The sequence below is a fragment of the Garra rufa genome, chromosome 15 (genome assembly GCF_049309525.1).
Source record: "Garra rufa chromosome 15, GarRuf1.0, whole genome shotgun sequence".
NCBI classification, from domain to species: domain Eukaryota; kingdom Metazoa; phylum Chordata; class Actinopteri; order Cypriniformes; family Cyprinidae; genus Garra; species Garra rufa.
Genome location: NC_133375.1, coordinates 45,191,936 through 45,217,028, shown reverse-complemented (window position 1 = coordinate 45,217,028; position 25,093 = coordinate 45,191,936). Strand labels below are relative to the sequence as shown.

The 25,093-nt window shown below is 30.1% G+C and overlaps 1 protein-coding gene across 2 annotated transcripts in view; it reads left to right on the top strand.

Moving 5' to 3' along the window:
• LOC141286648 (dmX-like protein 1) overlaps positions 1 to 25,093 on the top strand; it is an 80,116-nt gene that overhangs the window by 49,063 nt on the left and 5,960 nt on the right. Inside the window, exons 30-41 of one of the 2 annotated variants that reach the window (XM_073818709.1) lie at positions 2,596 to 2,774; positions 2,853 to 2,995; positions 3,086 to 3,171; positions 4,388 to 4,589; positions 6,077 to 6,194; positions 6,370 to 6,420; positions 12,880 to 12,966; positions 13,042 to 13,163; positions 20,590 to 20,731; positions 20,813 to 20,873; positions 22,728 to 22,855; positions 22,933 to 23,010. In XM_073818709.1, coding sequence (XP_073674810.1) covers positions 2,596 to 2,774; positions 2,853 to 2,995; positions 3,086 to 3,171; positions 4,388 to 4,589; positions 6,077 to 6,194; positions 6,370 to 6,420; positions 12,880 to 12,966; positions 13,042 to 13,163; positions 20,590 to 20,731; positions 20,813 to 20,873; positions 22,728 to 22,855; positions 22,933 to 23,010 — 1,397 coding nt within the window. The remainder of the gene's footprint in view (positions 1 to 2,595; positions 2,775 to 2,852; positions 2,996 to 3,085; positions 3,172 to 4,387; positions 4,590 to 6,076; positions 6,195 to 6,369; positions 6,421 to 12,879; positions 12,967 to 13,041; positions 13,164 to 20,589; positions 20,732 to 20,812; positions 20,874 to 22,727; positions 22,856 to 22,932; positions 23,011 to 25,093) is intronic. The other variant, XM_073818710.1, reaches the window with a different exon arrangement.

Genomic DNA, 25,093 nt, shown 5'->3' with positions numbered 1-25,093 from the left:
ATTAACTGACATAAATTTCTTACATATTGTTCCTTTAAGATCATGTTCCATGAAGACATTTTGTAGATTTCCTACTGTAAATGTATCAACACTTAATTTCTGATTAGTAATATGCATTGCTAAGAACTTCATTTGGACAACTTTAAAGGCGATTTTTTTAGATTTTTTTGCATCCCCAGATTCCATATTTTTAAATAGTTAATGTTGCACATGGTTAATGGTTCACATGATACGAGTTAATGGTCATTAGTCAATAATGGTCAGTGACATGTAGATAAACATTAAAAAAAAAAAAATATATATATATATATATATATATATATATATATATATATATATATATATAATAATATAATATAATTTTTTTTATTTAGTATTTATTTATTTATTTAATTTTTATTTAGTATTACATATTTTATTTGTGACCCTGGACCACAAAACGAGTCATAAGGGGTTACATTTTTGAAATTTATATATCAAAAGCTGAGTGAATAAGCTTTCCATTGATGTCTGGTTTGTTAGGATAAGACAATATTTGGCTGAGATACTACTATTTGAAAATCTAGAATCTGAGGATGCAAAAAAATCTAAATATTGAGAAAATCACCTTTAAAGTTGTCCAAATGAAGTTCTTAGTAATGCATATTACTAATCAGAAATTAAGTTTTGATATATTTACGGTAGGAAATTTATAAAATATCTTAATGTAACAAGATATCCTTATGATTTTTGGCATAAAAGATTTTTCATTTTGAGCGATACAGTGTTTTTTTGGCTATTGCTACAAATATACTTGTGCTGCATCACATATTTACATATTTATATTTAATGCTATTTAATAAGTGTTTAATTATTTGGATTTATTTCAGTTTTACTTTTTATGATGTAATTTATTTTAAGTGTTTTATATAGATTTCTTTTATATCCTGCGTTTCATTTTTGCATTTTAATGGTTTCATTTTAATAAGTGATTTATTTAGATATTTTATATTTCAAAATTATTTATCATTTTATGTTTTTAGGATTTAATCCATTTTTAGTAAATGTCGTATTTTTATTATTTATTTTACAATTATTTATTTATTATTTTACATTTTTAGGATTTAATAATTTTTTTAATCATTTATTAGTTTATTTATTTATATTTGTGACCCTGGACCACAAAACCAGTCATAAGGGTCAATTTTTTGAAATATATATATATACATGTATATATACATCATCTGAAAGCTGAATAAATAAGATGGAATCTGAGGGTGCAAAAAAACTAAATATTGAGAAAATCGCCTTTAAAGTTGTCCAAATGAAGTTCTGAGCAATACGTATTACTAATCAGAAATTAAGTTTTGATATATTTGTGGTAGGAAATTTACTAAACATCTTCATGGAACATGATCTTAATATCCTAATGATTTTCGGCATAAAAGAAAAATCACTCATTTTGACCCATACAATGAATTTTTGGCTATTTCTACAAATATACCTGAGCTACTTAAGACTGGTTTTGTGCTCCAGGGTCACATTTGTACATTTTTATATTTAATTCTAATTAATAAGTATTTTATTTAGATTTTACATTTTTGTTGCATAATTCCTTTTAATATGTCTTTAATATGTATTATTTCGATTTTAGAAATATTTCAGTTTGACATTTTATGATTTGATGTATTAAAATTTTTTATGATTTAAGTGTTTTATTTAGATTAAATTATGCATTTCATTTTTGCATTTTTATGGTTTAATTTTAATAAGTGATTTATTTTGATTTTATATTACAAAACTATTTTTTATTTTAAATTTTTAGGATTTAATCTTTTTTGTATATATTATATCTTTATTTTTTATTTTCAAATTAATAATTTTACATTTTTAGGATTTAATCAATTTTTAGTAAGTCTTGTATTTATATTTTTATTTTCAAATTAGTTATTTATTGTTTTACATTTTTAGGATTTAATAAATTTTTAGTTGGTTGTATTTTTATTTTATGATTATTTATTATTTTACATTTTTAGGATTTAATACATTTTTAAAAATTATTTACATTTATTTATTTTATATATTGCTGGTAGATTTCTTTTAAATAATGCAGTTCATTTTTGCGTTTTTATGGTTTAATTTTAATAAGTGATTTATTTTGATTTTATATTTTAAAATAATTTATTATTTTAAATGTTTAGGATTTAATACATTTTTAGTTGGTTGTATTTTTATTTTATAATTATTTATTAATTATTTTACATTTTTAGGATTTAATAATTTTTTTATTTTTTTATTTATATGTATTTATTTGATTTATTTCAATGTTAATTTTTTTTATTATTATTATTTTACTTTTTTAGGATTTAATAATGTTTTTAAAAATATATATTTATTCATATTTATTTCATGTATTTTAATTTTACAGTTTTAATTTATACTTATTTTATGTATTTTGATTTTACATTGTTATTATTTATTAGCATTTTCTCCATTCAAAAACCATTTGGGAAACCCAGAAACAATTCAGCGCCAGAGATATTAAAGCGTTCTGTTGTGTTTGAGTGAGTTTATTGCATCTCGCTCACTATTAGCTCCTCTTGATTTGTGTGTTAGTGGAAGATGCGGAGCGGAAGCAGCGGCGTTTCCGTCTGCGTTCATCTCGCAGTAACTCCAGAGAGGTTCCCGACAGTCCGCTCAGTCCCAGACCCGTGGTGATGGAGCCGGAATCATCCGTTTGCAAAGAGCGTTTCGTCCCGCCTGAGCTCAGCATCTGGGATTATTTCATCGCAAAGGTTTTTCTCTTATTCTTTTCCTTGCTGTATTTCAATACTGTTGCGTTTGTGAACTCATGCGTTTGTCCTGTCCTGAAGCCGTACCTGCCTCCGTCCGCCAGCCGAGTGGAGTACGACTCCGAGGAGAGCCAGGGCAGTGAGGATGATGAAGATGAGGATGAAGATGATTCCTTTGATCCTAACTCTCCACTAACAGAACATTCCAACAATAACTCATACAGGTGAGCCGTGAGTCACATGATGAGCTGCACCTGTGCTGTGATGATGAAGATAATGATGATGATGATGATGATGATGATGTTCTCGTGCAGCTGGTGTCTGATGCGTTTGGCCATGGTGCAGACAGTGCTCTTCAACCTCAAGACCTTCTACCCGATGGCAGGTCACGACCTCTTAGGTAGGGCTGTGCAATTAATCAAAATTCAGTTTCAATTTTGATTTCAGCTTCAAACGATTATGAAAACGCAATAATCACGATACAACGATTATTGCTCCTGATTCCACCCGCTTTATGCGCTTTTACTCTTCTATAAAAGCCAATTTCACATGCAAATCAGTAAAATCATGTAACGTGACTTAAAATGGGACTTGCTTGATTATTTTACAATAATTTTTTATTTTACCTTTTTTTGGATTTGATCAAATATTTAGTAAGTGTTGTATTTTTTTACATTTTTATTTTTAAATTATTTATTATTTTACATTTTTTTGGATTTAATACATTATTAGTTAGTTGTATTATTATTTAATACACTGTAAAAAGTTTTCACCACTTTCAACTTAAAAACTTAAGTTTAGCAGCTGCCTTAAGATTTTAAGTTAAATCAACTTAAGTCATTTAAACTCACAAGTAATATTAACTCATTTTTATTGTAATAAGTGAAAAATGACTTGTAGTTTTAAGCTGATTAAACTTAACTTTTTACAGTCTAACTATTGATTTATGTTTTACATTTTTAGGATTATTTATTTATTATTTTACATTTTTAGGATTTAAATTTTTTTAATTAACATGTATTTATATTTATTTTATGTATTTTAATTTTACATTTTAATTTTATGTTTTAAATTGTATTAATTTATCATTTTACATTTTTAGAATTTTTTTTTTAACTAATTTTTTACTAATTTATTTATACTTATTTTATTTATTTTTAATTTTACATTTTTATTAATTATTAGCATCAAATAACAAAAGACAAAGACAAAATCACTCACTGCTCTTGACGGAGGGACTTTTGTAGTTTTTATAAGAAACAAAGCAAGTTTAATTCTTACGGTGAAGACTATGCTGTTTTATTGACATTCAATTAATTACCTTCAATTTCCAAAAAATTGTTTCATTTGTATCTTTTGTTTCTATTGTATTGCTATCTTTAAATGAATAAATCATATAAAGTTTTGGACCCAGTCATAACTGTGTTAAATAATCATGATATTGATACAATATTGACCAAATTGACCAAATCATGATACAATATTGACCAAAATAATGGTGATTATGATTTTTGCCATAATCGATCAGCCCTACTCTTAGGTAACGAGACGTTCTGGCTGCAGCACACGTATGATGTGTGTGTAGAGTGAAACACGTGTGTTTGTGTGTGTGTCAGATCTTCCCGTGTGTTCTCCGCTCTGTCACGCCGCTCTCAAGACGCTTCAGCGATGGGAGCAGCTGCTCCTCAAGAGGCTGGAGATTTTCGGAGGTCCTCCGTCGGAGTTCATCTGCACACAGCTGCTGGAAGAGAGCGTGTCGTCGGGTCCGGCTCTTCTGCGGCATAAGGCCCTGTTCGAGCCCTCCAACACACCCTTCAGGTACATGCACTTACACTTTTTTCATGTTACTAGTAAGTAACGCATTATTTTTTAATAGGGATGCACCGAAATGAAAATTCTTGGCCGAAGCCCAACAAAATGAAACACTACTGAACACAGTTTTTTGTTTCCTCCCATGTATTTTGCCAATATTTTTCACAGTTGCATAAATGAAATAGCCAAAATGTGCTTTTTACAGTTTTGTCTTGCTTTTCAAAAAAAAAAAAAAAAATTATTAAAATATTATTAAATTAAAATATTTACTTAACACTGATCTCTTTAACATTCTAGTACACATTATAGTCTACCAACAAACCACAATTTAACTTCAAGTTGATAGCAAAATTAAATTTTTTTGGGAAAATGAAAACAAGTGTTATTTAATAATAAATTAATTAATCACAAGTTTAACACAAATTTAAATTACACATAAGGCAGTTTTTATGTCAGCTTTTTAATATTTATGAATGATCAGTGTACTCCAGTTTGTTTTTTTAGACATTAAATAATATCAGTAAAAATATAATGCATATGTAACACAGTGAATATGTGACCCTGGACCACAAAACCAGTCTTAAGTATGTATAAAACTATTTGGTTGAGATACAACTATTTGAAAATCTGCAGTCTTAAGAGTGCAAAATCTAAATATTGAGAAAATCACCTTTAAAATTGTCTAAATTAAGTTCTTAGCAATGCATATTACTAATCAGAAATTAAATTTTGATATATTTATGGTAGGACATTTACAAAATATCTTCTTGGAACATGATCTTTACCTAATATCCCAAGGATTTTTGGCATTTACATTGTTTTCAAAACCAATAATCTGTGTTTTGGCTGACATTTTCAGCAGCCAAATGTCAATGCCTAATTTCAACAACAAAATGGACTAGAAACAATTCAAAATTAAAATATTGTCATGAAAACGGCCTTTTTTACAGTTTAGCATTAATTGTCAAATACGTTTTATTAATTAATTCACTATTAAATAACCTTTGTTTTCAGTTTTTCGACTAAGTGTCTCCTGATTTCTTGGTTTTGCAAGCAACTGCAAGTTACAAAGTCAAAATTGCAAGATAAAAAGTTGCAATTGTGAGAAAAAAGTCAGAAATGTGAAATAAAATTTTAAAAAGTTGCAAATGGGAGTTTTAAAGTCAGAAGATACAGACGATATAAGTCAGTATTATGTCATATAAACTCGTGAGAAAAAAGAATTGTGAAATAAGTTGGCTTTGTGAGTCACAATTCTGAGAGACAAAATCAGTTGCAATTGCGAGAAAAACGGTTAGAATTGTGACTGTATCTCGCAATTCTGTAACATAAATTTGCAACTTCGAGAAAAAAGAATTGTGAAATAAAAAGTTGCTATTGCGACTTATAAAGTGAGAATTGTGACTGTATCTTGCAATTCTGTATTCAGTATGGCCTGATATGACCAGAATTATAATTTGAGCGCGTCACTGGTGTTTTGTGATTGATCTCAGGTCTCGGCGGCGATCCGCTCTCCCCGTCAAACGGCTGTGGCAGTATCTGGTCAAACAGGAAGAGGTTCAGGAGACGTTCATACGCAACATCTTCACCAAGAAACGAGATCAGAGCGAGGTATTAGTGCTGTGTGTTCCCCATCAGCTGCCTGATTGTGTTTTTAACAGTCACCCAGTCTGTTGAGTCATTAATGCATTAATTCTGTTCACTGGTGTTGTTAATTGAAGATGTTTGTCATTAACGTCTAATGGTGGACTGTGCTGTGTGTGATTGACCTGCATGTTTGAATCAGGAGACTGACAGTGTCAAATGTTCTGTGCCGCCGGAGTCCACACACAACCAGGTATCTAACACCGCTTCTGCTCCTTCATCATCTTCATCATCCACTCCTGAGGCTCTTTGAGATGCATGAGTGTCTGTAAATCAACATGAAATCACAGATGACCCTCATTTATATTGCAGCTCTGATTGTGAGCGATTCATCAGAACTTCACTTCTGAAACGCTTTCTGTTGCTGTTGTGTTTGAAGCCGCTTTTTCAGGATCTGCTCAGTAGTTGCATGAACTAGACTGCCTTAACAACTAGTGTAACCAACTAGTAGTTACCAAATGGTAATGAGTCATATTTTTCAGATTTAAATTAGACTAATCTGTGTTTTTACGCAGATGGCTTAAAACAATGATGAGCAGTTCTAAAGAAAAAAAATACTATTTTGTAAGACTAGTCTAAGTAGCTCATGCAACTGCAACTAGCCGCTGGTTAATGTACGGACGCCCGTTTACGCCGCTGAATAAAAAAAAAAAATTATTGCGACTTTTTATCTCACAGTTCTGACCTTTTTACTAAGAATTGTGAAATATAAACTCGCAATTTCAAGTTATAAAGTCAGAATTATGAGATAAAAAGTCATAACTGCGAGATTAAAAAGTTGCAGTTGCAAATTATAAAGTCAGAATAGCAAAATATAATCTCACAATTTTGAGAGATAAAGTCAGAATTGTGAGATAAAAAGTTGCAATCGTGAGAAAAAAGGCAGGATTGCGTGATGTAACTTTGCAATTGCGAGAAATAGTCCGAATTGTGAGATAAAATGTTGCAATTGCGAGTTTTAAAGTCATAATTGCAAGATATAATCTCGCAATTCTGAGAAATAAAGTCAGTATTGTGCAATATAAATTTGCAATTATGAGAAAAAAAGTCAAAACTGTGAAATAAGTTGCAATTGCAAGTTATAAAGTCAGAATAGCAAGAAATAATCTCCCAATTCGGAGAAATGAAGTCAGTATTATGTGATATAAACTCGCAAGAAAAAGTCAGAATTGTGAAATAAGCTGCAATTTCAAGTTATAAAGTCAGAATTATGAGATAAAAAGTCAAAATTGCGAGATTAAAAAGTTGCAGTTGCAAATTATAAAGTCAGAATAGCAAAATATAATCTCACAATTTTGAGAGATAAAGTCAGAATTGTGAGATAAAAAGTTGCAATCGTGAGAAAAAAGGCAGGATTGCGTGATATAACTTTGCAATTGCGAGAAATAGTCCGAATTGTGAGATAAAATGTTGCAATTGCGAGTTTTAAAGTCATAATTGCAAGATATAATCTCGCAATTCTGAGAAATAAAGTCAGTATTGTGCAATATAAATTTGCAATTATGAGAAAAAAAGTCAAAACTGTGAAATAAGTTGCAATTGCAAGTTATAAAGTCAGAATAGCAAGAAATAATCTCCCAATTCGGAGAAATGAAGTCAGTATTATGTGATATAAACTCGCAAGAAAAAAGTCAGAATTGTGAAATAAGCTGCAATTGTGAGTTATAAAGTCAATTCTGAGAGATAAAATCAGTATTGTGTAATATAAACTCACAGTTGTGAGAAAAAAGTCAGAAATGTGAGATAAAAGTCATTTCAAAAGTTGCAATTGGGAGTTATAAAGTCAGAATTGCAAGATATAATCTCACAATACTGATAAATTAAATCAGTATTATGTGATATAAACTTGCGAGACAAAAGTCAGAATTGTTAAGTAAGTTGCAATTGTGAGTTATAAAGTCACAATTCTGAGAGATAAAATCAGTATTGTGTATTATAAACTCAGAGAAAAGTCAGAATTGAGTGATATAACCTTGCAATTTCAAGAAATGGTCAGAATTGTGAGATAAAAAGTCGCAATTGTGAGTTTTAAAGTCAGAATTGCAAGATAGAATCTCGCAATTCTGAGAAATTAAGTCAGATATGTGGAATAAAGTGGCAGTTTTGAGAGATAAAGTCAGTATTGTGTGATATAAACTCACAATTGCGAGAAAAAAGTCAGAATTGTGAGATAAAAAGTCGCAATTACCAGTGGCGGAAACGTGCTTCCATATCAATGTGATTAAACATACAGCCAAAACATTAAATGTGATCCTGGAGCTCAAAACCAGTCTTAAGTAGCACAGGTATATTTGTAGCAAAAGCCAACAGTACATCGTATGGGTCAAATTAAACATTTTTCTTTTATGCCAAAAATCATTGTAATATTAAGATCATGTCCTATTAAGATATTTTGTAAATGTCCTAAGGTAAATATATCAAACTTAATTTTTGATTAGTAATATGCATTGCTAAGAACTTCATTTGAACAACTTTAAAGGCGATTTTCTCAGTATTTAGAGTCACCCTCAGGTTGCAGATTTTCAAATAGTTGCATCTCAGCCAAATATTGTCCTGTATAGAAATAATTGTAGAAAGAATCGTCATTGCTGAGAAACATAACCTTCAGCCTCTACAGCTTCTTATGACTGTGATTCTTAACTAGTTAACCAACTTAGACCATAACTGTAACTGACTTAGGAGCCGTCTCAAAGAAAACAAAGCAGATGACTAACTAACAAGGGAGGGAGCGGATCGCCCACAATGCACTGCAAGCTCCCAGTGAGATCTGAACATCAAGAGCTGACCTAGATCTGCTTTCCTTGTGTATCTGAGAGAAACACCATATTCAGCATCAGATGTGATTTCCTGTTGATTTAAAGCATGAACACTGAGCTTAAGTGAATAAACCTGATTGTTCCACACATTATTGAACATTTATATTCTCCTCCAGCAGCAGCAGCTCACGACTGACAGACATTTTAAAGAGTCTATAAACAGCACATGAGAATATGTCTCTGATCTGTGTCAGAATTAGGGATGTAACAATTCACTCAAGTCACGATTTCACAATATTTTTTAACAAAATGAGATTTAAAACAAATTATTAAGGATATAACTGAATTTTTAAAACAAATCCCAATCAAATTAATTATACAAATAAGTTAAATCTATTTCAGGGCTTGAAATTAACTTTTTTACTTGGTACCACTGGTGCTCCCAATTTCATTTTGGTCTTGATTCTTCATGGCTGATTCTGATTGCCGATGTTTTACAAGCAAATGGGCTGATTCTGAAAGCCTTTGTATATTTATTTTATGCCTTATGCAAGGGACAGGAATGAATGAAAATATGAGTGCAAGAACAAGATGTTTATTTTCTCTATTATAGGTACAGCCATTTAAATTAGAGACAGCCACTGCATTATTAAACAATCGACAGTAGAAATAACAAAAAATAAACAACACTCTTCTTTCTTAGTCGTGTAGACAATAAATGCAAATCAAAGTAGGCTACTCTTTCGATATAAGTGCAGATAGAGACATTTTAGAGTGTCTGCTGAGTTATCATCTGATGTGAATGTATGCGCCGTTGTAGAGTATATTGAGACGGATGCGGCAGAATTGTATCTGCTGTGGCATGAAGTATAGTATACTTCTTCAAAAGCAGATTGTGGAGACCACAATCAAAATCATCATATCACACACCTCTAATTGCAATGCAGTTTGTGCAAATTCAGAACAGAGTTTGGTTGAGAGAAAAAACAACAACAACCGGTTCCTCGATCAGCGGACCACAGCGTCAGTGACAGAGTGATTGATGGATAATATCGCAAATCTGCATTAAAGTTAATGTTTCATCTTTATTCTCATAATATTAAAAAAAGTCATCTCAAAACATTTCGACTTTATTCTTGTCGGATTTCAACTTTATTCTCATGATAATTCCAATTTATTTGTAGTATTTCGACTTTATTCTCTTAATATTTTAAATATATATTTTTGTAAAATTTTTTCAACTTTATTCTCGACAGAGTTCACTTTTTTCTTACTATATTTAGATTTTATTCTCATAACATTTTGTATTTATTCGTAATATTTCGACTTTATTCTCTAAACATTTCGTCTTTTTTCTCGTAATATTTAAAAAATTTTCTTTATTCTCGTAATATTTTAAATATATATTTTCGTAAAATATTCCGACTTTATTCTCGACAGAGTTCACTTTTTTTCTTACAATATTTAGATTTTATTCTCATAACATTTTGTCTTTATTCGTAATATTTCGTCTTTATTCTCGTAATATTTAACATTTTTTCTCAAAACATTTCGACTTTATTCTCGTAATATTTTAAATATATATTTTCGTAAAATATTCCGACTTTATTCTCAACAAATTAAAATTTTATTCTTACAATATTTTGATTTTATTCTCATAACATTTTGTCTTTATTCGTAATATTTCGTCTTTATTCTCGTAATACTTAAAAAAAAAATCTCAAAACATTTCGACTTTATTCTCGTAAAATTTTAAATATATATTTTCGTAAAATATTCCAACTTCATTCTCGATGGATTTAAATTTTATATAATTGGATTTTATTCTCATAACGTTTTTTCTTTATTCTCGTAATATTTCGTCTTTATTCTCAAAACGTTTCGTCTTTTCTCATAATATTTTAAATATATTTTTTTGTAAAATATTTCAACTTTATTCTCGACATATTTAAATTTTATTCTTATAATATTTAGATTTTATTCTCATAACATTTTGTATTTATTCGTAATATTTTGACTTTATTTTCTAAACATTTCGTCTTTTTTCTCGTAATATTTAAAAATTTTTCTCAAAACATTTAGACTTTATTCTCGTAATATTTTAAATATATATTTTCGTAAAATATTCCGACTTTATTCTCGACGGATTTAAATATTATTCTTACAATATTTGGATTTTATTTTCATAACATTTTGTCTTTATTCTCGTAATATATAAAAAAAATTCTCAAAAATTTTTTACTTTATTCTTGTAACATTTTAAATATATATTTTAAAAAATATTCCGACTTTATTCTCGACATATTTAAATTTTATTCTTATAATATTTTGATTTTATTCTCATAACATTTTGTCTTTATTCTTGTAATATTTCGACTTTATTCTCAAAACATTTCGTTTTTATTCTCATAATATTTTACAGTTTTTCTCGAAACATTTAGACTTTATTCTCGTAATATTTTAAATATATATTTTTTTGTAAAATATTTCAACTTTATTCTCAACATATTTAAATTTTATTCTTACAATATTTGGATTTTATTCTCATAACATTTCGTCTTTATTCTCGTAATTATTTTTTTTATTCTACAAAACGTTTCGTCTTTTCTCTTAATATTTTAAATATATTTTTTCGTAAAATATTTCAACTTTATTCTCGCCAGAGAGTTTTTTTTCTTACAATATTTAGATTTTATTCTAATAACATTTTGTCTTTATTCGTAATATTTCGTCTTTATTCTCGTAATATTTAACATTTTTTCTCAAAACATTTCGACTTTATTCTCGTAATATTTTAAATATATATTTTCGTAAAATATTCCGACTTTATTCTCAACAAATTAAAATTTTATTCTTACAATATTTTGATTTTATTCTCATAACATTTTGTCTTTATTCGTAATATTTCGTCTTTATTCTCGTAATACTTAAAAAAAAATTCTCAAAACATTTAGACTTTATTCTCGTAATATTTTAAATATATATTTTCGTAAAATATTCCGACTTTATTCTCGATGGATTTGAATTTTATTCTAATGTTTTGATTTTATTCTCATAACATTTTTTCTTTATTCTCGTAATATTTCGTCTTTATTCTCAAAACTTTTCGTCTTTTCTCTTAATATTTTAAATATATTTTTTCGTAAAATATTTCAACTTTATTCTCGATGTATTTAAATTTTATTCTAATGTTTTGATTTTATTCTCATAACATTTAGTCTTTGTTCTTGTAATATTTCAACTTTATTCTCAAAACATTTCGTCTTTTCTCGTAATATTTTAAATGTATTTTTTTTCGTAAAATATTTCAACGTTATTCTCGACATATTTAAATTTTTATTCTTATAATATTTAGATTTTATTCTCATAACATTTTGTCTTTATTCTTGTAATATTTCGACTTTATTTTCACAACATTTTGTCTTCTCTTAATTTTTTTACTTTATTCTCGTCTGATTTCAACTTTATTCTCATAATATTTCAACTTTATTCTTGTAATAAAATCTGCATTAAAGATATTAATGTAAAGATGAAGTTCAAATGTTTATGTAATGTTGGAGAGAACAGCGAGTCTGTCCCTGTATCAGCTCACAGCAGTCTGTGCAGTAGATAGGCTAGCCAAAGTTTTGTAAAGAAATGAAACCACACCAAAAAGTCGCACCACAACAATTTCTCACACTCACACAAATGCTCCCAAATATAAAGATAAAACTTTGGGAGCATATGCGACCAAAAAGTTTGCAATTTCGAGCCCTGTATTTATATAAATAGTCACATAAGTGGCTTTGTGTGCATCGTTACATCTCTAATCAGGATAAATGGCCCTGTTCATTCACTTCAGTGTCCCGTCTGAGAGCAGTGTTAGTGATGACGCTGTGCTCTCCTTCCTCCTGCAGATTGAGGCCGATCAGGGGTTTCCTGGAGGAAAAGCTCGTATCATCCACAAGGAGTCTGACATTATCACGGCGTTCGCCATTAATAAGGTGTGTGATGTGCAAAGTGTGTTTGTGTTTGATCTGTAACAGGCTCAATGTAAACAGCCGTTCTCTGTGTTTCAGGCCAATCGCAACTGTTTAGTGATCGCCTCCACTCACGACATCCAGGAGCTGGACGTGTCCTCCATCCTCGCCACACAGATCCTGACCTGGATCGATGAGGAGAACGAGACCGAGGTCAAAGGGTGAGACGCACAGCAATGCGGTTAAACTCATTCTTAAAGGGACGGTTCAGCCTAAAATTATCACTCTGTCCATTCTGTCATCATTTACTCTCTATCATGATGTTTGAGTTTTAGGGGTGGACGCCTAACTATCACGATTCTTTTTGAAATTATTTAAAAATTGTTTGGTTTAACTCGGACTCGATTTATATTTAATTATTTTACTTTCACTATAAGTTGGTTGGGAGAAGTTTTTTCACTTTTTAATTGACCAGAATTTTTTTTTTTTACTTTTTCAAATAAGTAACGTCAGCACCATTTATTGATTAAAAGCTCTCCTGTCCTCATGTTGAGAGAAATTGTGAGTAAGATGTTACTTTAGTTCTAGAATAAATGTGAACATGCATTAATTCATCTCACTCACTAAAAAAACAGATACAGTGTTCTTCAAAATGAATAAAAACAGTCAAATTCAACACAAACCTGCAATAATTAAATATGTTCAATAATACAAATATCCTTTATATATTTAATCCCATTTTATTAACCAATGTCTTTGCTGCCGACCTTCGATGATCCAATTCATCCATACTAATAAGCAAAAATTACTCAAGATAATCTGACATTTTTTCTTTTGCGGTCTACTGTACAGACGTCAATTGACTTTTCTGTAAGCCTGAGGCTTTTGCTGTAAAAAAGGCTTTTACTTTTGCCAAGAATAGAACTTTTTATATAAAAACAAACAAGCCCTGCCCAGATTTAAAAAGTAACGCAAAAGTAACATAACGCATTACTTTCCATAAAAAAGTAACTAAGTAACGTAATTAGTTACATTTTAACGTAGGGTTGTCACGATACCACAAAAATTACTTACGATACTATACCAGCTGAAGTATCACGATACCATGCAGTATTCTGTTAATTTGTAATTAAATTCCTACATAATCAATCAAAATTTCATGAACAAAAAGGTGTAAATGAAAACAGACAAGATTTTTCTTTGAATACTAATGTAAACAAAACATCTTAGCACTGCACAGAAGCTGCGTGAAGTGGTATTTAGATGTGGTATTTATAATTAGACTGTATTTATAATTGCATAAATATTGTTATGAGATTAATGTTTTAAATGCAAAACTCTGAATATAGAAATATGTTGGAAAATAATGTTATGTGATGGGAAACAAAACCGCCAGCAGGTGGCAGCTATGTTCATAATTGAATCACTGAGTCATTCAAACGATTCTTTCAAAACAGCTGAATCCTTCAGGAGTGAATCAAATGAATCGTTTTTATGAATAGCTTAGTGAATCAGTGATTCGCCCAAACCAACGCGGATTCTGATATTGAGTAACTCAATATTGTAACGCATTACTTTCCATAAAAAGTAACTCAGTAACGTAATTAGCTACTTTTTTAGGGAGTAACTCAATATTGTAACACATTACTTTCCATAAAAAGTAACTCAGTAACGTAATTAGCTACTTTTTAGGGAGTAACTCAATATTGTAACACATTACTTTCCATAAAAAGTAACTCAGTAACGTAATTAGCTACTTTTTTAGGGAGTAACTCATTATTGTAACACATTACTTTCCATAAAAAGTAACTCAGTAACGTAATTAGCTACTTTTTTAGGGAGTAACTCATTATTGTAACACATTACTTTCCATAAAAAGTAACTCAGTAACGTAATTAGCTACTTTTTTAGGGAGTAACTCATTATTGTAACACATTACTTTCCATAAAAAGTAACTCAGTAACGTAATTAGCTACTTTTTTAGGGAGTAACTCAATATTGTAACACATTACTTTCCATAAAAAGTAACTCAGTAACGTAATTAGCTACTTTTTTAGGGAGTAACTCATTATTGTAACACATTACTTTCCATAAAAAGTAACTAAGTAACGTAATTAGTTACTTTTTAAGGGAGTAACTCAACATTGTAACACATTACTTTCCCTAAAAAGTAACTAAGTAACGTAATTAGTTACTTTTTAAGGGAGTAACTCAACATTGTAACACATTACTTTCCCTAAAAAGTAACTAAGTAACGTAATTAGTTACTTTTTAAGGGAGTAACTCAACATTGTAACACATTACTTTCCCTAAAAAGTAACTAAGTAACGTAATTAGTTACTTTTTAAGGGAGTAACTCAACATTGTAACACATTACTTTCCATAAAAAGTAACTAAGTAACGTAATTAGTTACTTTTTAAGGGAGTAACTCAACATTGTAACACATTACTTTCCCTAAAAAGTAACTAAGTAACGCATTACTTTCCATAAAAAGTAACTAAGTAACGTAATTAGTTACTTTTTAAGGGAGTAACTCAACATTGTAACACATTACTTTCCCTAAAAAGTAACTAAGTAACGCATTACTTTCCATAAAAAGTAACTCAGTAACGTAATTAGTTACTTTTTAAGGGAGTAACTCAACATTGTAACACATTACTTTCCCTAAAAAGTAACTAAGTAACGCATTACTTTCCATAAAAAGTAACTAAGTAACGTAATTAGTTACATTTTAACGTAGGGTTGTCACGATACCACAAAAATTACTTACGATACTATACCAGCTGAAGTATCACGATACCATGCAGTATTCTGTTAATTTGTAATTAAATTCCTACATAATCAATCAAAATTTCATGAACAAAAAGGTGTAAATGAAAACAGACAAGATTTTTCTTTGAATACTAATGTAAACAAAACATCTTAGCACTGCACAGAAGCTGCGTGAAGTGGTATTTAGATGTGGTATTTATAATTAGACTGTATTTATAATTGCATAAATATTGTTATGAGATTAATGTTTTAAATGCAAAACTCTGAATATAGAAATATGTTGGAAAATAATGTTATGTGATGGGAAACAAAACCGCCAGCAGGTGGCAGCTATGTTCATAATTGAATCACTGAGTCATTCAAACGATTCTTTCAAAACAGCTGAATCCTTCAGGAGTGAATCAAATGAATCGTTTTTATGAATAGCTTAGTGAATCAGTGATTCGCCCAAACCAACGCGGATTCTGATATTGAGTAACTCAATATTGTAACGCATTACTTTCCATAAAAAGTAACTCAGTAACGTAATTAGCTACTTTTTTAGGGAGTAACTCAATATTGTAACACATTACTTTCCATAAAAAGTAACTCAGTAACGTAATTAGCTACTTTTTAGGGAGTAACTCAATATTGTAACACATTACTTTCCATAAAAAGTAACTCAGTAACGTAATTAGCTACTTTTTTAGGGAGTAACTCATTATTGTAACACATTACTTTCCATAAAAAGTAACTCAGTAACGTAATTAGCTACTTTTTTAGGGAGTAACTCATTATTGTAACACATTACTTTCCATAAAAAGTAACTCAGTAACGTAATTAGCTACTTTTTTAGGGAGTAACTCATTATTGTAACACATTACTTTCCATAAAAAGTAACTCAGTAACGTAATTAGCTACTTTTTTAGGGAGTAACTCAATATTGTAACACATTACTTTCCATAAAAAGTAACTCAGTAACGTAATTAGCTACTTTTTTAGGGAGTAACTCATTATTGTAACACATTACTTTCCATAAAAAGTAACTAAGTAACGTAATTAGTTACTTTTTAAGGGAGTAACTCAACATTGTAACACATTACTTTCCCTAAAAAGTAACTAAGTAACGTAATTAGTTACTTTTTAAGGGAGTAACTCAACATTGTAACACATTACTTTCCCTAAAAAGTAACTAAGTAACGTAATTAGTTACTTTTTAAGGGAGTAACTCAACATTGTAACACATTACTTTCCCTAAAAAGTAACTAAGTAACGTAATTAGTTACTTTTTAAGGGAGTAACTCAACATTGTAACACATTACTTTCCATAAAAAGTAACTAAGTAACGTAATTAGTTACTTTTTAAGGGAGTAACTCAACATTGTAACACATTACTTTCCCTAAAAAGTAACTAAGTAACGCATTACTTTCCATAAAAAGTAACTAAGTAACGTAATTAGTTACTTTTTAAGGGAGTAACTCAACATTGTAACACATTACTTTCCCTAAAAAGTAACTAAGTAACGCATTACTTTCCATAAAAAGTAACTCAGTAACGTAATTAGTTACTTTTTAAGGGAGTAACTCAACATTGTAACACATTACTTTCCCTAAAAAGTAACTAAGTAACGCATTACTTTCCATAAAAAGTAACTCAGTAACGTAATTAGTTACTTTTTAAGGGAGTAACTCAACATTGTAACACATTACTTTCCCTAAAAAGTAACTAAGTAACGTAATTAGTTACTTTTTAAGGGAGTAACTCAACATTGTAACACATTACTTTCCCTAAAAAGTAACTAAGTAACGTAATTAGTTACTTTTTAAGGGAGTAACTCAATATTGTAACACATTACTTTCCATAAAAAGTAACTCAGTAACGTAATTAGCTACTTTTTTAGGGAGTAACTCATTATTGTAACACATTACTTTCCATAAAAAGTAACTCAGTAACGTAATTAGCTACTTTTTTAGGGAGTAACTCATTATTGTAACACATTACTTTCCATAAAAAGTAACTCAGTAACGTAATTAGCTACTTTTTTAGGGAGTAACTCATTATTGTAACACATTACTTTCCATAAAAAGTAACTCAGTAACGTAATTAGCTACTTTTTTAGGGAGTAACTCAATATTGTAACACATTACTTTCCATAAAAAGTAACTCAGTAACGTAATTAGCTACTTTTTTAGGGAGTAACTCATTATTGTAACACATTACTTTCCATAAAAAGTAACTAAGTAACGTAATTAGTTACTTTTTAAGGGAGTAACTCAACATTGTAACACATTACTTTCCCTAAAAAGTAACTAAGTAACGTAATTAGTTACTTTTTAAGGGAGTAACTCAACATTGTAACACATTACTTTCCCTAAAAAGTAACTAAGTAACGTAATTAGTTACTTTTTAAGGGAGTAACTCAACATTGTAACACATTACTTTCCCTAAAAAGTAACTAAGTAACGTAATTAGTTACTTTTTAAGGGAGTAACTCAACATTGTAACACATTACTTTCCATAAAAAGTAACTAAGTAACGTAATTAGTTACTTTTTAAGGGAGTAACTCAACATTGTAACACATTACTTTCCCTAAAAAGTAACTAAGTAACGCATTACTTTCCATAAAAAGTAACTAAGTAACGTAATTAGTTACTTTTTAAGGGAGTAACTCAACATTGTAACACATTACTTTCCCTAAAAAGTAACTAAGTAACGCATTACTTTCCATAAAAAGTAACTCAGTAACGTAATTAGTTACTTTTTAAGGGAGTAACTCAACATTGTAACACATTACTTTCCCTAAAAAGTAACTAAGTAACGCATTACTTTCCATAAAAAGTAACTCAGTAACGTAATTAGTTACTTTTTAAGGGAGTAACTCAACATTGTAACACATTACTTTCCCTAAAAAGTAACTAAGTAACGTAATTAGTTACTTTTTAAGGGAGTAACTCAACATTGTAACACATTACTTTCCCTAAAAAGTAACTAAGTAACGTAATTAGTTACTTTTTAAGGGAGTAACTCAACATTGTAACACATTACTTTCCATAAAAAGTAACTCAGTAACGTAATTAGTTACTTTTTAAGGGAGTAACTCATTATTGTAACACATTACTTTCCATAAAAAGTAACTAAGTAACGTAATTAGTTACTTTTTAAGGGAGTAACTCAACATTGTAACACATTACTTTCCCTAAAAAGTAACTAAGTAACGCATTACTTTCCATAAAAAGTAACTAAGTAACGTAATTAGTTACTTTTTAAGGGAGTAACTCAACATTGTAACACATTACTTTCCCTAAAAAGTAACTAAGTAACGCATTACTTTCCATAAAAAGTAACTCAGTAACGTAATTAGTTACTTTTTAAGGGAGTAACTCAACATTGTAACACATTACTTTCCCTAAAAAGTAACTAAGTAACGCATTACTTTCCATAAAAAGTAACTCAGTAACGTAATTAGTTACTTTTTAAGGGAGTAACTCAACATTGTAACACATTACTTTCCCTAAAAAGTAACTAAGTAACGTAATTAGCTACTTTTTAAGGGAGTAACTCAACATTGTAACACATTACTTTCCCTAAAAAGTAACTAAGTAACGTAATTAGTTACTTTTTAAGGGAGTAACTCAACATTGTAACACATTACTTTCCATAAAAAGTAACTCAGTAACGTAATTAGTTACTTTTTAAGGGAGTAACTCATTATTGTAACACATTACTTTCCATAAAAAGTAACTAAGTAACGTAATTAGTTACTTTTTAAGGGAGTAACTCAACATTGTAACACATTACTTTCCCTAAAAAGTAACTAAGTAACGCATTACTTTCCATAAAAAGTAACTAAGTAACGTAATTAGTTACTTTTTAAGGGAGTAACTCAACATTGTAACACATTACTTTCCCTAAAAAGTAACTAAGTAACGCATTACTTTCCATAAAAAGTAACTCAGTAACGTAATTAGTTACTTTTTAAGGGAGTAACTCAACATTGTAACACATTACTTTCCCTAAAAAGTAACTAAGTAACGCATTACTTTCCATAAAAAGTAACTCAGTAACGTAATTAGTTACTTTTTAAGGGAGTAACTCAACATTGTAACACATTACTTTCCCTAAAAAGTAACTAAGTAACGCATTACTTTCCATAAAAAGTAACTCAGTAACGTAATTAGTTACTTTTTAAGGGAGTAACTCAACATTGTAACACATTACTTTCCCTAAAAAGTAACTAAGTAACGCATTACTTTCCATAAAAAGTAACTAAGTAACGTAATTAGTTACTTTTTAAGGGAGTAACTCAACATTGTAACACATTACTTTCCCTAAAAAGTAACTAAGTAACGCATTACTTTCCATAAAAAGTAACTCAGTAACGTAATTAGTTACTTTTTAAGGGAGTAACTCAACATTGTAACACATTACTTTCCCTAAAAAGTAACTAAGTAACGCATTACTTTCCATAAAAAGTAACTCAGTAACGTAATTAGTTACTTTTTAAGGGAGTAACTCAACATTGTAACACATTACTTTCCCTAAAAAGTAACTAAGTAACGCATTACTTTCCATAAAAAGTAACTCAGTAACGTAATTAGTTACTTTTTAAGGGAGTAACTCAACATTGTAACACATTACCTTCCCTAAAAAGTAACTAAGTAACGTAATTAGCTACTTTTTTAGGGACATTGACTTGCAGAATGGAAATTCTTTTAAAAAATCGCAATGCATATCGTGTCGGCGCCCGAGTATCGTGATTGCCATTGACTTCCATAGTATGAAAAAAACACATCTGTTTTTATGGAGTAAACACACTTGCAGATGACACTGTCAGAATGTTTCTGTGATCCTGAGAGGAAGTGCGTTTGATCATGTGATTGTGTTGTGCGGCAGGACGGATGATTTCCTGGTGGTTCACGCGCGGGACGACTTCACCACCCTGCACGGCACCACGCCCTACACCCACAGCAGCCCCGGGACGCCCATCAACATGCCCTGGCTGGGCGGCGTGCAGACGGGCAGAGGAGCCGCCGTGGTGAGGACTACACAACTAACAATCAATCTGTAGCGCTGTCAACACGCTAGCGCTCATTCATGCTCTCCTGTGTTCATACAGCTCATCAAACGCAACATCAACAACGTGAGGCGGATGACGTCACACCCCACGCTCCCCTACTGTACGTGACTCAAACAAACACAGCTGCTTTAATGTCACTAGGCAACATTTTTACTCATAATCATATATATTTTTTTAAAGGAATATTGTAATGAATCTCTATTGTATTTTTTTCTTATAATGATGCGAGTTGGTCATCAGCGTTTTTTCATTAATACTCTTTCTTTTAAAATGCATTTAAAATATATAACAGCGTTTTAGTGCCATGTAAAAAAAATTATAAATTCTGAGATGAAATCATACTATTTTGAGAATAAAGTCTAAATATATTTTCATATTTGTAGTGAGTTAAAAAGCAATAAATTAGAGAGCTTGCATCCCCCAAAGCAGTGTCTATTGGGTTTGTAAGCTGAGTAAAAAGTTGTTCCTGTTCAGTCTGTTAATAAATATCATATTCTTTATAGTTAGCCGTTTCCGTGAGTCCTTAAAAATGGACTCTTTCTCATCCCAGTAAGATGATGCGGCCGCTTAGATGCAACAATTATCAAATAAATTCCGGTGGCCTGACAACTTCTCCTGGTGCTCTCAATCTGAGCCTTTGCAGGCACAATATAGACTATACTCTAAAATATTAGAACTTTAATTTCTAAGATTTAAATTCTCAAAACACTTTGACTTTATTCTTGAAACATTTCGACTTTATTCTCAAAATATTAAGACTTTTTTCTCGTATTATTTCAGCCTTATTCTTGAAACATTTTGACTTTATTTTTTGGAAAATATTTTTTTCATTCTCATAAATAACTTTATTTTCATAATTTCGACTTTATTCTCAAAACATTTAGTCTTTATTCTCGTAATATTTCTACTTTATTCTCGAAACATTTAAACTTTTTTCTCAAAACATTTGGATATTTTTCTCGTAGTATTTCAACTTTATTTCTGAAACATTTCGACTTTTTTTCTCAAAACATTTTGACTTTCTTTTTCGAAAAATATTTTGACTTTATATCTCATAATTTCGACTTTATTCTAATAATTTCGACTCTATTCTCGAAACATTTAACCTTTATACTTATAATATTTCGACTTTTTTCTGAAAAATGTTCCACTTTATTCTGGTCGAATTTCCACTTTATTCTCATAATATTTCAAATTAATTTGTAATATTTTGACTTTATTCTCATAATTTAGACTTTATTTTTCATAATTTTGACTTTATTCTTAAATTATTATGACTTTATTCTAATAGTATTTAGACCTTATTCTCGTAATATTTCAAATTAATTCTCGTAAAATATTTTGACTTTATTCTCGTTGGATTTCAACTTTTTTTCTTATATTGGAACTTTATTCTTGTAATATTTTGACCTTTTTTCTCATAATTTTTACTTTATTCTCAAAATATTATCAATTTATTTTTGTAGTACTTTGACTTTATTCTCTTAATATTTAAAATTTATTCTCGTAATATTTCGACTTTATTCTCGTAGTATTTCAGATTTATTCTCGTAGTATTTTCACTTTATTCTCGTAATATTTCAGATTTATTCTCGTAGTATTTCGACTTAATTCTCAAAATATTTTGACTTTATTTTGTTTTGTTTTTAACGTGACACTAAAACGTCATTGTAAAAATGAATATGAATTGCAATAAAATAAAAAATGTTACCACATTTTATTGCAGCTAGTTGTCAAGGTGACATCTCTTTTTGTACTAAAATAACTAAAACTAGTAAATAAGAAGGGTGTTCTAGGCTGTAAACTCAGAATGTTAACAAAAACTCTAATAGTATATCAGTGATATTAACGTAACACAGATGTCAGTGCACTTGGATGAAACGACCCATCATGCTCAGCTGTGTGTGTGTGTGTGTGTGTGTGTGTGTGTGTGTGTGTGTGTGTGTGTGTGTAGATCTGACCGGAGCTCAGGACGGCAGCGTGCGGATGTTTGAATGGGGTCACTCACAGCAGATCATCTGCTTCAGGAGCCCAGGAAACTCCAGAGTAACCAGGATACGCTTCAACTATCAGGGCAATAAGGTTCGTCAGCAGCAAACACTCATGTGTGTGTGACTGCAGCATGTATAAATCAGCTCACACATGTGTGTGTGTTACAGTTTGGGATCGTGGATGCAGACGGAGCGCTCAGTCTCTGGCAGACCAGCACCTCAGGAAACACTCCCAAACCCTACCTGGTACGTCCACCGCTCTCTGTATTCGTTGTGTACACTCCCTGATGAAAAAACAAACAGCTAAAGCCTAGGCTGGTTTCTTCAGCAGGGCTAAGTTTGGAAACATTATGATTTTTATGTTTCTCTTCTGCTCACCAAGGCTAACATTGATAATAAACATCTTCAACACTGATTATCAGAAATGTTACTTGAGCAGCAAATCAGCATTTTAGAATGATTGCTGAAGGATCATGTTCAGTCCTGATCTAAAATGACAGTTCACGAATCATAATTCAGATCGGGACTTCAAATCGTGAAATCATTTGATCTAGTTTGAAACACAAAGCGGGTTCGTCAATCTTTTGATTCGGATCGAAACTTCTGAGTTTGATGTGCTTCACTTTCTGTTTTTGTTCCTAAAGTTGACATCATTGCATACTTTGCATGTTCTTTGCTATATTTTTGCCGTTTTGTTATATTAGTATATTTTTATTTGTCTATTTATATTTTTTTATAATTTGAATGATAAGACATTGTTTGATAAGTGAGATCTGTTTGAAGTCCTTGACAATCCAAAAAGTCCTTGAAAGTCCTGGAATGTAATTTTGCATTGAATCCTGAACTGAGGACTGCAGTAATGATGCTGAAAATTCAGCTTTGATCACAGCAATCAATTACATTTTAATTTACGTTCATATAGAAAACAGCTGTTTTAAATTCCAGTAATATTTCACAACAGTAATGTATTTTCGATCAAATACATGCAGTCATGATGTGCAAAAGAAACATTTGTGTAAAACTTATGGAGTGAAAAACCTTAACCCATGTAATCCCACCAGTCACAATTGTGACCATAAAAAGATTTTCATTTCAAAAGCTCTAAACACTTTACTGACTGTTGTTTTAGTGCACTTCCTGCAAATATGGAAAAAAAATAAAGAGTCTCAATTAAATATGTGCAGTTTCATGTAAGGATATGACAAAGAATTTTGGTGCACATCATCTCTAAGGTGTCTAGTATTAATATATAAATTCACATATATTGAGTTTTGTTGAGTGTGGTCACAGGATGAGGAAACATGTTGATGGTGGAATAACAGTAGACTTAGGTTTACAATAGAAATCCAGGGAAGATTGCACTCAAATGTTACAATGACACGATGTTGCACTAAATCAAAAGTTCAAATGTTACAAATTAGTTACAATATCGATGTTGCAATACTGGCAGCACTAATGTAACCATTTGATGATATATGTTACTATACGTTGATGATTAAATTTTTTTTGTCTTTGATCTAAGTATTTCTTTCAATATTGTATAAGGGCTTTTTTATGCATAATAGTAACCCTAAAATGTGATCAGAGTTTAAAATAGCTGAGTTAAGATATGTAACCATTTTTATGACTGGAGAAATATGTTCATTCAGTAAACACATCAGTGATGCGCAGGTCAATGTATAAACAACCCGAACCCGACTGACATTTTCAACTAACCCGCCCGCAACTCGGACCGCAAAAAAAAAAAAAAAAAAAATATTGTACCCGACCCGCTTCCTGACCCGCATGTTTAATATTTGCGACTGTCAGCAGCGATTATATGCGGCTATATGCGGTGGAGATGCGTTCACTGTCAAACATCATTCGGCATTAATTAGGTAATTTTGTCAAAAGAAATGTTCTTGATTACAAGAAAAATACAGATTGTTCTTGTTGTGATTTATTTTGTCTTTCCTTTATACAGATTTAAATAGTTTGGTTTTCGAAGTACTCTAAATTATGTCAGTGATTCTCCGTTGTTAAATATGATCAAGAATTATCTACAGTGTAATTAAAGTTATTGAAAAAATTAGCCTATAGCCTTAAATATACATAGACTACAAGCTAATTCCTTTTTTCTTAACTTTTAACAACTTCTAAAAATGATCAAGAATATTAAATCAACTTAATAGGCTAGGTTAACGAATTTTCTTTTACAAACATAATGAATGCACTTCAAAACGAAGGAATCACGAATATGATAAAGTAATATTATTTTATATATATTAATTGTATAGCTGTAATAGTTGTATCAAATGAATAAGGAAATTATAGTGGCTTGAATTTATTA